Here is a 14,128-nt window from a genome sequence, read left to right on the forward strand (position 1 = left end):
TCTTCCACACCACACAAGATCATTTTAAGTTGTCCAAAATCCCTAAAATAGGAGTTTGAGAAAGAAAGAACAGAAAATATAAGACACGGAAAAAAATTCAAAAATAAGTTTTATCATAATTATCAGAACTGAAGGACATAAATTTCCATATTTAGAAAGCCCATTAAAGTGCTCCAGTAGCAAAACAAACAAGCACAAACACTTATACCAATAAATGCTACCATGAAATGTTAGTACCCTGACCATAAAGAGAAGATTCTAAAAGCTTCTACAGGAGAGAAAAAAAAAGATTACATTTTAAAAATCAAGAATCAGAATAACATTAGACTTATCAAAAACAATAAGAGAACCTAGAAGATGCTGGAGCAATACCTTCAAATTTCTGAGGAAAAAAATTACTTCCAACCTAGGATTCTATACACAGCAAAACTATTAATCTAGTCTGAAATGGAATAAAGACATTGTTAGACAAGCAATTTCTCAAATAATTAAAAGCACATGCTAAAATCACAACATTATCATAGGAAGCTACTGGAGAGTGAGTTCTACCAAAATTATGGAATAAACCAAGGAAAAGGAAGAAGCTGGATCCACTCAGCAGAAAGTGGAAGGACAATGTGAATAGAAAGGAAAGGTGACTAGAGAGACCCTATAGGGTAGTCTCCCTATAAATCAACCAGTCTGCCTTAAAACAGGAAAACAGAGCACTCAAGAGGGGAAATCTTCAAGAAAAAAATAAAATGGTTGGATTACCTAATGAGCTTATAGTCATTGACATCTGTGCATCTGGCAGAAAGTTTAGAGATGAATTTGTTACATATGTAGAAAGTTAAACAAATTGAATAACCACCACAACTATTAATCCAAAAAATAAAACAAATCCAAGAATTATAGCATACTATGTAATTCAAATATGGGTAAAAGTCACAATAAGGCAAACAGTAATCTTAACATAATCCAAAATTACAATATATTAGGAGGATGGGAAGTAAGGAAATGAGAGGATAGTGGGACAGAACAATGGGAGCAGAAGTAAATATTTAACTTTTTTTTTTTTTTTTTTTGTGAGATGGAGTGTCACTGTGTCACCCAGGCTGGAGTGCAATGGTGCAATCTTGGTTCTCTGCAAACTCCACCTCCCGGGTTCAAGTGATTCTCCTGCCTCAGCCTCCCGAGTAGCTGGGATTACAGGTGTCTACCACTATGCCTGGCTAATTTTTGTATTTTTAAGAGAGATGGGGTTTCAAGTTGGCCAGGCTGGTTTCAAACTCTGGTGACCCACCCACCTCAGCCTCCCAAAGTGCTGGGATTACAGGTGTGAGCCACCACACCTAGCCAAATATTTTACTTTTATAGAAGAATATCAGTAGATAATATATAAAGCCAAAATTCAAAATAGTAGTATAGCTTGTTGTCAAGAAATATGGAGGGAAATACCAGAGGAAACTGCTGATTTGAGAGTAATTACCTCTGGGGAGTGGGTACTACTGTTTTACATTTTAGCTTAATAAAACGATTTGACTTCTTAAACTATGCATAAATTTGTGTTCTAAATGTAACACAAGTTTTCACTGGTGGGAATATAAATGGTGTAGCTGTTATAAAAAACAATACAAGAGTTATTCAAAAAATTAAAAATAGAATTACAATATGATCCAGCAACTCTGCTTCTGGGTGTATGATCAAAAGAATTGAAAGAAGTGTCTAGAAAGCACATGTGTATTGGTGTTCGTACACACATACTCACAGCAACATGACCCACAATAGCTAAATGTGGAAACAACTCAAATGTCCACAGACCAAATAATGGATAAACAAAGTATGATACAAGGATTGCAAACCTGGATCATGTGCTGCCAAGCAACCCCCAAATGGTATTTTTTACACGGCTTCCAAAGAAAGCCTATTGATGAGCCTATAGTTATAAATTAAGTTTTAATGTCATCACAAATACAGGTAAGTCTAATTTAGTCTGAAATAAAATTAAGTCATTAAAAATTAACATATGTTGATATTTGTGCTTTAAGAGCACCAAGAAGACTGTTTGTGGTGGTTATTACTTTTTTAACTTATTCTTATTGTTCAAAATGGTTCCTAAGGGTTTTTTAAATTTCAGTATTTCTCATGAGCTCTGAAATATCTACCTCAAAGTTTCTGTTTTGAAAATTAGTAATAAAGCATTTGCTTAAAAAAGCCCTTGCAAAGATACTATTAAACTTATGATTAGATGGTATTGAATTGATGCATTTTAGAATTCATTCACCAAATAAGAATTTGTTCATTAAAAATAATTCATTGTGAATTTAAAATTATAAACTCCCCTTTATTTGTAAATGAAACTTACCTGCCATTAGCAGCTCTGCATTTTATAGGCCACTACAATATCAATAAAGTCTATAATGACAACCTAAAAAGTGCTACATCTGAGGCTAAATTCATCAGAAATATGTCACAAAGCCGTGACTTCTCAGAACAGTTGTTAGTCCCAATTAAATGAAAACCCTAACTCAGAACTAAGAAACAGACAAAGAGTTCTAATTTTAAAAAGAAAAGTAGCTAACCTGACTACAGCATCCTTCTACAAAGCAATCACAACTTCTGATGTAGGACTACGATCAAAATATTGCCAGCTTGTTGCAGGAAGTCAGGGACCCCAAATGGAGGGACCAGCTGGAGTCACAGCAGAGGAACATAAATTGTGAAGATTTCATGGACATTTATCAGTTTCCAAATAATACTCTTATAATTTCTTACGCCTGTCTTAATCTCTTAATCATGTTATCTTTGTAAGCTGAGGATGTACATCACCTCAGGACCAGTACAATTGTATTAACTGTACAAATTGATTGTAAAACACGTGTGTTTGAATGAAATGAAATCAATGTACCTTGAAAAAGAACAGAATAACAGCGATTTTAGTGAACAAGGGAAGACAACCGTAAGATCTGACTGCCTGTGGGGTTGGACAAAATAAAGCCATAGTTTTCTGCTTACAGACAGCCTATAAACAGACGTGCAAGTAGGGAAGATATCGCTAAATTCTTTTCCTAGCAAGGAATATTGATAATTAATACTCTGGGAAAAGAATTGCATTCCTGGGGGGAGGTCTATAAACAGCCACTCTGGGAGTGTCTGCCTTATGCGATTGAGATAAGGATTGAAATACGCCCTGGTCTTCTGCAGTACTCTCAGGCTTACTAGGGTGGGGAAAAACCCCACCCTGGTGAATCTGAGGTGAGACCGGTTCTCTGCTCTTGAACCCTGTTTTCTGTTGTTTAAGATGTTTATCAAGACAATATATGCACAGCTGAACATAGAACCTTATCAGTAGTTCTACCTTTTTTCCTATTTACTCAGAAACATGTGATCTTTGTTCTCCCTTTTGCCCTTTGAAGCATGTGATCTTTGCGACCTACTCCCTGTTCTTGCACCCCCTCCCCTTTTGAAATCCTCAATAAAACTTGCAGGTTTTAAGGCTCGGGTGGGTGTCACAGTCCTACCGATATATGATGTCAACCCCAGAGGCCCAGCTGTAAAATTCCTCTCTTTGTACTTTTCCTCTTTATTTCTCAGCGGGCCGACACTTATGGAAAATAGAAAGAACCTACGTTGAAATGTTGGGGGCTGGTTCCCCGATACCAGCTGATCAAAGTATTGTCAGATATCACTTATGCTGATTTAGTTGCTTGCACTTGACCTGTCCCTTTTCCATGACATTGGCGACTTTCTTGGCTTGGCTTTTTTCAGTCAGAAAAGCATATTTGTTTTTGAAGGAGCCTGTTTGTTTCTAAAGTAAAAGTTTCAAAATGATAATAAGTTAATGATTTGAGCAATGGTTGGAGTGCACAGATGAGGCCTACACAAACTACTTTTTCATATGTCGATTGTATTCATTTTCCTGGATAGGGACAAAAACAGTATTATGTTTCCATGGGTTTGAGGTTCACATGAAAACAGGTACTTCATGATTTTTTTTAACTAACATTATGTAGTCTGAATTATAAAATGTTTATAAATGATTTCATGGATTGAGAGAAACAATATTTGTCATCCATGATTATTTTTGAAAGTGAATCGCTATTAAAATTTAAGTAAAACTTCATACAATTTATTGTCTTCAAAACTCTGTTTTGATGAAAATACATTTTATAATTTTCACATATAACTTAAAAATCTAATTTTTCTCAAATATCTTACAAATTCACTACATTTATGATACTGTAAATTAATTTCAAACAGTGACAGCTAGAGATAACCATAGCCTGAAAATTTATCAATTTTCATTTCATAAACTCATAGATTTTTAATAATGTTGACATAAAAGATGGTTTTACATGCTATTAAGAAGAGTCACAAATGTTAAGAAGTTTACAGTCACTAACTTTCAATATAAATTTTATAAAACAGTGTATCTGTTTGATACAAGAACAGATAAAAATTAGACAAATGTCCAGTAGTGGGTAAGTGGATTGTGGTGTTCATACAATAGAATACTATTTAGTAATACAATTCAATGAATTGTGGCTTCATTCATCTGGATGGATGAATTTGGAAGCCTCTGAGCAAAAGAAGTTAGGTCATGGGATAACACATAAAGTATGATTCCATTTATATAAAATTCAAAGAGTCAAAACTAAACAATGTACAACTATGAGAAAGGGAATGAAAAACAGAAAATGTATGATGTAGTTATGGTTGGGGGAAGAAAGTGAATGCAATCAAAGAAGAGTCAAAGGTGAATCATGTTCTATTGAGTGACGTGGTGAATACTTACGTATTTAATGCTTATCCTTAAACTGTACATATATTTTACATTCTGGAGAAAAAGAGAAGCAGGAAAGTGGAGACCATATATGTAGATAACTCTGTGAAGAACTTTATCTTGATTGGAAAATAAAGAAGTACAGATGGGAAAAAGGTTGATGTTCACAGAGATTTTCTTCTTCTGCTAAAGTACAAAAAGACTCTAAATGCCATAGAAAGTAAGGTTACACAGGAGGGGAGAAGTTGAAGAAACAAGAGGAAGGTACCTGATGACACAGGCCATTTAAGTAGGTTGAAGGGAATAGGATCCAAGGCACATCTAAAGAGACTCATCTTTAAAGAGAAAAGGAATGCCACCCAATTCAATCAAAGGGGAGGGGGAAAGGACAGAAATGGGTGCAGCAAACATATACACTTGATGATGGGAAGCCTGAGGTATGTTATGTATGGTCACTTGCTCCTCTAGAACGAAGCAAAGTTATTAGCTGAGAGTGAAGGGCCAGAGTTGGTTTTCAGAAAAAGTGAAGACATGAAATAACTGTTTTGGCCAGTAAAAGAATGTGCTGTCCACAAACAAATACATGTGAACTCTTGGGCATTTTATCTTTCCTGTTTCTCCTGCCTCTGCTAGAATGTTTTCCCCATTCCTTTTCATTTAGAAAATCTTCCCATTCTTCTAGACTCATCTTAGATTCTATGTCCTTTGTGAAACCTTTTTTGATTATCCCATAGTAATCCTTTCCTCTTAAATCTTACAGCACTTAGCTGTATCACCCATTTTTCATTTGACACATCATCTTGCAATAACTCTTTTGCTTGTACATGATTTAATTTTTGCGTTGTCTTGTTAACTACAGTTATTGAAGGCAGAAATCATGTCTTCTTTAATTTTTTGAGGCTGAGTCCTGCTCTGTTGCCTAGGTTGGAGTGCATGGTATGATCTAGGCTCACTGCAACCTCTGCCTCATGGGTTCAAGCGATTTTTGTGTCCCAGCCTCCTGAGTAGCTGGGACTACAGGTGTGCACCACCATGTCCAGCTAATATTTTGTATTTTTCATAGAGATGGGGTTACATCATGCTGATCTTGAATTCCTGGCCTCAGGTGATCCGCCCTCCTCGGCCTCCCAAAGTGCTGGGATTACAGGCGTGAGCCACTGCGCCCAGCCAGAAATCATGTCTTTTTAAAACACTGTTCCTCTTACTTTCAGAAAAATAATGTTTTTTTTTTTTTTTTTGAGATGGAGTTTTGCTCTTGTTGCCCAGGCTGGAGTGCAATGTCATGATCTCTGCTCAACCGCAACCTGCATCTCCCAGGTTCAAGCGATTCTCCAGCCTCAGCCTCCTGAGTAGCTGGGACTACAGGCATGCACCACCATGCCTAATTTTGTATTTTTAGTAGAGACAGAGTTTCTCCATGTTGGTCAGGCTGGTCTTGAACTTCTGACTTCAGGTGATCTGCCTGCCTCGGCCTCCCAAAGTGCTGGGATTACAGGCATGAGCCACCACACCCAACAAAATAATGCATTCTTATGTATGGTGAATATTTAGATGCAGTTTCTAAATATATCATCTACTGAAATATCCTTAAAAGTAAATGATAAAATAATAAAGACATACATGAATAAACGGAACTTTGAATCCTCCATTTTTTTTCCTGTAACTGCTCCTGATTTTCAATTTTTGGTTTTAGAACCTCCTTTTTAGAAGCTAAGCCAGAGATCTGGTGCTAATATACAATTGGTTTAATTTTTTAAAAAAATTTAAAACAAATTTCTCTTGTTTATTAAACTATTAAAATGTTTTCTTCATTACAACTTTCAATATATTTCTTCTTGGAGGTTGTTCTCCAAGAATATGAAACTGAATGTTATCAAAGACAAATTATGTTAGGAATGCCATCTTGTGGTTGACAGTAGTCCATTACACTAATTGGTCTTGACAATCTTTAATTCAGAAAGAAAACATCCAGTAAATTCACAAACATAAATCATGGTTAAAATGTACTACTACAAAGGAATACAAATTAAATACATGTATCAGTTGTGTGCAGTTTCAGCTGCCAGAAAAATACAATGTTCACTGAAGAAACAACAAATTATGTTAAGAATTGACTCCAAATAATATAGTGAAACTGCTGTCTACAAATACCCTCCTATTGAGACTACTCAAGTACTCTTAATTTTGGAAAACTTTCCTCTTGAAATAGATCATTTTATTTCTGTATTCACTTCTAAATAGTTCTGCTTAGTGTTTCATCCTGGACTTCAGTTATGTCTTGATTTTCAAACATCATCACCCTAACCATAAACATCCAAAAGAGAGTGAAGGACAGAGTACATACTTAATTTGGACAGTGTGAGATACACATTAGTTGTAGTCCAAAGTGGAATTTGAGGAGGGTTAAAAACACTGGCGATAGTCAGGTGCAGAGGCTCACGCCAGTAATCCTAGCACTTTGGGAGGCCGAGGTGGGTGGATCACCTGAGGTCAGGCGTTCAAGACCAGCCTGGAAAACTTGGTGAAACCCCATCTCTACTAAAAACAAAAAATTCAGCCATGCGTGGTGGTGCATGCCTGTAATCCCAGCTACTTGGGAGGCTGAGGCAGGAGAATCACTTGAACCCAGGAGGCGGAGGGTGCAGTAAGCTGAAACTGCGCCAAACAAAAACAAAACAAAACAAAACACTGGCCCTAATCCTAATAGAAGAGTTTACTACTTCCTCCATTCAAATTAGCCATTTTGAGTGGTAAATTAACTTTCTAATCAACAGAGAACTATTCACTAGTTACAGATGTAGTACCTGAAAACTGGGCTTAAATATTTTAATTGCCAAATAGTATAGCAGACATTTTGGTCCACGTAACAGTGAGGGTGTGGGAGTGGAAACTGATATACCCTACATGAGCACAAGGCAAAGCATGACAGCTCAAAGGTCCGTGCACTGTTACCTTCTGTCACTTCTAGATTAAAGATCTGAGGAGGTGCCATGGAGGTCTGTCAGCCCTAGAGATCAGACTATTGAAATTCCAAACAGATATAGAGGTATTTACATAAAAGACAAAATGCTACTGTACTCCAAATCAGTGTTTGAGATTTATTATTGCATGCTTATAGCCAGAAAAAAAAAATTTACTCTGAAAGCTTTCATATGAATTGATTTTGGATAAGTTTTTCCACATGATTCTTCAAGACATTCACATCAGCTGCACAGACCTGGTACTCCATCTTCTCTTGCTGTTTTGTCCTCTCTAATAAAGCCTCATGCAGTGGAGGTAATGCATTGTATGAACCCAGTAAATAGAGCTGACTCGATGAAGTCTCATTGATTTCTTTAATCTTTAAAGCCTGCATGATAGCAGGTGCAAACTTTGAGTAATGGGCTGTAGATGAGACAATCACAGGGCAAGTTTTGTCTTGCACCCTATCTGCAACCACTTTTGCAACAGCAGTGTGTGGATCCAAAATATACCCTGAAGTATTATAGGTGGAGTTAATAGCTGCTAGGCACTCTCCCTCAGAGCACCAGTCAGCTACAAAATCCTGCTGAAGTTTCTCAACTAGAACCTTTTCTATCTGGAAGTGATGCTGATTTTCTAATTGATTAAATAATTCTGTCATTAGTTGTCCATCTTTATTAGCCATCAAGTGTAAATGTCGTTCTAGGTTTGAAGATTTGAGAATATCTATCGACGGTGAAAAAGTCTGTGCTAATTTTCTTTCCCTTAGATCATAATGTCCTGTTTTTATAAAATCAGTCAAAACACGGTTCTGATTAGAGGCACAGATAAATTTTCGAATCGGGATTCCCATCATTTTGGCATACACTGCTGCTAATATGTTACCAAAGTTTCCTGTGGGAATACAGACATCGACTGGGCTTCCAAAAGAAATAAATCCTTGACTAACAAGATCGAGATATGCGGAAGCATGATAAACTACCTGCGGAAGTAGTCGGCCCCAGTTTATGGAATTAGCCGAACTTAAAATTGTTCCATATTCCACAGTAAGAAAGCCAGTAAAATCAGAATCGTTAAAAATTCTTTTTATAGCTGTCTGGCAAAAATCAAAATCTGACTCAACACCCACTGCCCATCCATTTTCTCTCTGACTGCCAATTATTTGTGCTTTTTGAAAATCACTTAATCCATTCTCAGGAAAAAATGTGACCACAGCTATCCTTTGCTTATCATTCTTATTAAGACGACTAAAACCATTTAAGACTGCACTCCCTGTGTCTCCTGAAGTAGCTACCAGTATCATATAATTGCAACTTGGTGGGATACAGTGTGCAAAAATATGAGGCATAAGCTGTAAAGACAAATCTTTAAATGATCCTGTTGGTCCATGAAACAACTCCAGGATGAACTGGTTGCCTGAAAGGTGCCTGACAGGAGCAATTTTTGAGCAGGCAAAGTTTTCCCCATAAGCAGTTTCAATCATTTCTCCCAACCTGGCAGCAGGTATGTCTGCAGGATGGATACATCTTTCCAACAGTATCTGTGCTCTTTCTATGTAGGTTGCTCCTACTAGGCTTTTCCACTCCCCACAGCTTAATTTTGGAAACTCCTTCGCAGGAACAAACAGTCCACCATCAGAAGCCAACCCCTCAATTACAGCTTCACTAAAAAATTTTGCTGAAACCTTCTGTTCACAGTCTTTAGGCCAAACGTGTCTTGTTGAAATGAATGTTTCTGAGTCCACATCTTGGTATCTTTTAACTGCATTCAGCACTTTGTCAGCTACCTCCTCTGGGGAAGCCCCACTTTCACAGAAAACACGAGCATCATACCACTTCTTATAATACTGTCTTCTAAATTTAAGTAAGTCTTTCATAGATGTTCCAGAATTCCTACCTACAATCCTATCTATCTTCATTAATTTCAGACGATGAATTAGATCTAGTAGAGGTACATCCAGGTATACAATTACTCCATTTTTCTTCAGATGCCACATGCTAGCATCATGCATTGGATTGGACCCAGTAAGGGAAATCACACTTCCAGATGCAGAGAAGTTTAACACAGCTTTTCCTTCCTCTTCTAAAAATTGCTCATTACCAACATCCTGTAATTTTTCAGACACACTCATATTCCAGGTTTTTTCAAGGATATCATCATCTACATCTATGACACAACAACCTAGTTTCTGACCTATTATTCTGCCTACTGTTGTTTTCCCAGCACCAGGAGGTCCCATCAGGATAATATTTTTGTCTCCAACAAGAGAGTGGGTTGAATACCATGACTTCCTTAATTCCGCAAGTGCAAAGGTTCTTGAAAGAAATCGCTGTGCGTGTTTATCCGTTTTAACATGTATACTAGACAAACATTTCTGTGTTATCTTTTTCAGATGCTGACATCGGTTAAAGTGGAGCATTCTTTTCACTTTTCTGCCCACACCAACCTAAAAATGGGCTTTAGCCCTTTTCAAAAGACAAAACAAACAAACAAAAAAAAACAAAAGATAATTTGGTTACTAATTTCAGTAGATTGTTAAAATCCCAACAGGATTGAATATAACCATGCCCATGGTACATAAACTGTTTAAAAATCTGCCAAACTTATGGAATTTAAAAAAAGTATTCCAACCCAAATTCTTATATATTGTATATTATCCTTTTTAATGATCTCTTTTAAAATCTCAAGACACTGAAAAATCAAAACTTTGACAAAATTTGTAACTATAAACAAAAGAAACTTGTATTCACAAGTGCCAGATTGTAGATGCTTTTAAAAGTATATATATACTAAATCAAATTACTATTTCTTTGATCTCAGTTCACTGCAGCCTCAACCTCTTGGGCTCAGGTCATCCTCCCACTAGGTGTGCACCACCACACCCAGCTAATTTTTGTAGGTTTTGTAGAGAACAGGGTTTCACCATGTTGCCCAGATTGCATATTGAGATCTTTTAATGGAAATTATTTCGTGGTTTATAGGTTTATATCACACATAAAGATGATTTGGAGTTGGAGTGCTATCTACTTGCAATTCACAAAAGTTGAATAATATTCTTTATATTTAATTTCTCTTCAGTTATATGAACATCGTGATAGACTATATTACTCATAAATTTCTTACAGAATTCATAACAGGAAACCAGAATAGAAGAACATATTTGCTTATAAAATGCTTAGTTTTCTAAACTACAGAACAAAGGTATGATATTTTCTTTCTTATGTGGCTTTTACATGCATATTAAGAATCACTGTGACACATTATTCATACTGAAGGCTTTAAAAAGAGCCAAAGTGAAAGGTATAATATTATACAAATAGTTAAGAAAAATTAATAATCAGCAATGAGGTCAAAGGCTACATATAACCTTATCTGCATGGAACCATCATTTTTGTTTCTAATCCTATAATCTTCAGTGGAGAGATTTAACTCAATTTCCAGGCCCAGGGCGATAGCCAAGAACCTCAGGAATGTTTCCAATGATGAGAGAAAACAATTATTCTGGCATCCAAAGAAGCTCTATAATTTCCCATATTGACCAAGTCCTTGTCTTTGGAAATATACTCACCATTAAAACAAAAATGTATGCCAGACAAGTCAAGTCTTTGGTTATGTAAAATGCAACATAATACCTCTGCAATGTTCATGTAAACTGCCTGAAGTAATGTCACAGACACATAGTGGGGCTTATCACGTGTTCTCTGGTAGAACCAATATGCAACTAAAACATATTAAATACTAGATCATATGTTTAAGAATGTGCTGAAAACTTTTAATCATGTAATACTGACTTTCTATGCTACTTAAACTCTGTTTTGTAATTAAACATTTAAATGATTTTAAGCTAACTCTGAATTTAACTTACAAGTAAAATTAGAGCCGTCAAGGGAAGTAATTCATTTCCTTATTTGACTTCTCAATTTGTACATGCTGTGCTTAATTTCCACTGACTTGTAAACACAGGACACACCAGAACCAATCTGAAGAGTTTGTTGACTCTGAGGCAAAACTGATCTTTGCAAAACGTGGAGTCTATAATGGAAAAAATTTTAAGTTAATTATAACTGTATACAGTATCATAAAATTCTATATACAGACTAGTCTATTATTTGAAAAGCTCATCTGCAATTTTAAAACTACAGAAAAGTTGACCCTTTTCATGTTCCCCCAACTCTATTATTAGATTAAGATACCGTTTTTAAACATGTGTGTCTCATTATAAAAATAATTTCACTAAACAGTACTGAAGGAATTTCTACCATCAAGCAATAAAAAACCAAATAATAACAAATACAAAATCTTTCAGAAGGATATCTGGAATTTTAATGATTTGGCTGTATAATGATCAGAGGGGAAAAAAATCAGTGGACTACAGCTATGAAATTAGTGTCTGAATTGTTTTTTAGGCTGTAATATTTATCAAAATCACTATATAATCATATGTAATAATATCCACTATAAAAAGCCCAAATAAAACTCTTGCCACAAAAAGATCTCTCTTAGCTATATAAGTGTCTCTATAATAAAATCAAAGCACCTATCATAGTGGTTAGCACAAAATATTTACAGTAAGATTAACCATTGTCACTCACTGACAATGAGCTAGGAATATATAAATTGAATCCAAGTATGTAGGTACAAGGCAACGTGCATTTTTTTTTATGGCTTGGTTTATAAACCTTCAGAGAATACAGTGGTGTTCAACTATGAAGCAAGAACTGTTTTGCCACACACAGTCTAATCCTTTCCAGGAGTAAACCAGGGACCAGAAAGAATTATATACTTGAATCATAACATCAATTTATTTTATTAAACGGTATTCTGATACTGGACTTTAAAAGCACAAGCTGCTTTTAGGGCACTTATATAAAACAGTTTGATTAACCTCCTATTCAGGAAGCTTTTGCTTGTAACATTACAGTTTCTTCTTTTTGAGTTTGCAATACATAACTTTCTGGTATCTGTATCAGTAATAATTGTATATAATCTGAGTAGTTCGTTTTCAAGTGCAGTAATTTTTTTTTTTTTTTTTTTTGAGAAAGGGTCTTCCACCGTCGCCCAGGCTGGAGTGCAGTGGCATGATCTCAGTTCATTGCAGCCTCAACCTCTTGGGCTCAGGTCATCCTCCCACCAGGTGTGCACCACCACACCCAGCTAATTTTTGTAGGTTTTGTAGAGACAGGGTTTCACCATGTTGCCCAGACTGCTCTTGAACTCCTGAACTCAAGCAATCCTCCCACCTTGGCCTCCCAAAGTGCTGGGATTACAGGCATGAGCCACCACACCGACCCAGTAAATCTTTCATCTTTTCTTCTGCTTTATGTTGCTTGCTACCATGCCTAACATCAACTTCATTAAAAGTAGATTGTAAGGCAAACATTATGTTACCTTCACCTAATGTTTTGCAATCTTACTTTTCCTATATATTAGTTCCCCTCTACCCTCTTGTTTTTAAATTTTACTTCACTTCCCTTTTTCAAGACTTTGGGGTAGACATATATAAAAAAATTATGACAGTTCAATTTGTAAATTCTGTATCAATATTTCCCAAAAACATGTTCCTTAGACTAGGAGAAAGCAGTTAAGTACTATATTATTTCTAAAGAACAATAAAGATATATTCTATTTTAAGATACATACTAAATTTTATTTTGTAACATTTAACCACAAATCGATTTTAGGGGCTCAACATTTTTTAACAAAACAAATGAGGAAAAGACATCCTCATTTTCTTTTTGAGAATGTCTGCTGCCATGGCCAGTCAGGAATATACACAGAAGGCATATATATGGACTTCACCAAAGCATTATCCACGGTTTGCTAAATATTTGTTCAATTCACGGAGAAATGGAAAAAAGGATTTGAGGATATTGTTGAATGATCATAAAAAATGGTTCTGTTGAATAGAGGGAAATTTCTGGTAGTGCACTCCAAGGCTTTCAGTCTTGATACTCTTCTCTTTAACGTGTTTAACAATTATTTGGATTAAGCATTGAGAGAGATATTGGATAATTAGTGGTTAACAGCATGGACTTCAGAGAAAAATCTGCAGATGTGCAAGTCCTTTATATAAAATGGTGTAGTATTTGCATATAACCTGTGCACATCCTCCTGTATACCTTAAATCATCTCTGAATAACTTATAATACGTAACACAATGCAAATGCTACGTACAGAGCTGGTATACTAATTTGCTTTTTTATTTGTGGTATTTTTACTGTTCCATTAGTTTCATGTTTTTTGTTTTTCAGACAGGCTCCCACTCTGTTGCCCAGGCTGGAGTGCAGTGGCACAATCTTGGCTCACTACAGCCTTGACTTTCTAGGCTCAAGCAATCGTCCCATCTCAGCCTCACAAGTAGCTGGGACTATAGGCACGCACCAATACACCCAGCTAATTTTAGTA

The 14,128-nt window shown here is 36.0% G+C and overlaps 1 protein-coding gene across 3 annotated transcripts in view; it reads right to left on the minus strand.

The window, feature by feature from the left end:
• Positions 1–6,694: 6,694 nt before the first annotated feature.
• The window catches only part of THNSL1 (threonine synthase like 1), a 10,367-nt gene continuing 2,933 nt past the window's right edge, over positions 6,695–14,128 (minus strand). For all 3 annotated transcript variants that reach the window (XM_023223261.1, XM_023223259.1, XM_023223260.2), the window contains exons 2-3: positions 11,589–11,755; positions 6,695–10,188 (exon numbers count right to left, since the gene is read on the minus strand). In XM_023223261.1, the coding sequence (XP_023079029.1) occupies positions 7,911–10,142 (2,232 nt within the window). In that variant the 5' untranslated portion in view covers positions 10,143–10,188; positions 11,589–11,755 and the 3' untranslated portion in view covers positions 6,695–7,910. The remainder of the gene's footprint in view (positions 10,189–11,588; positions 11,756–14,128) is intronic.

The sequence above is a fragment of the Piliocolobus tephrosceles genome, chromosome 9, assembly GCF_002776525.5.
Source record: "Piliocolobus tephrosceles isolate RC106 chromosome 9, ASM277652v3, whole genome shotgun sequence".
NCBI classification, from domain to species: Eukaryota; Metazoa; Chordata; class Mammalia; order Primates; family Cercopithecidae; genus Piliocolobus; species Piliocolobus tephrosceles.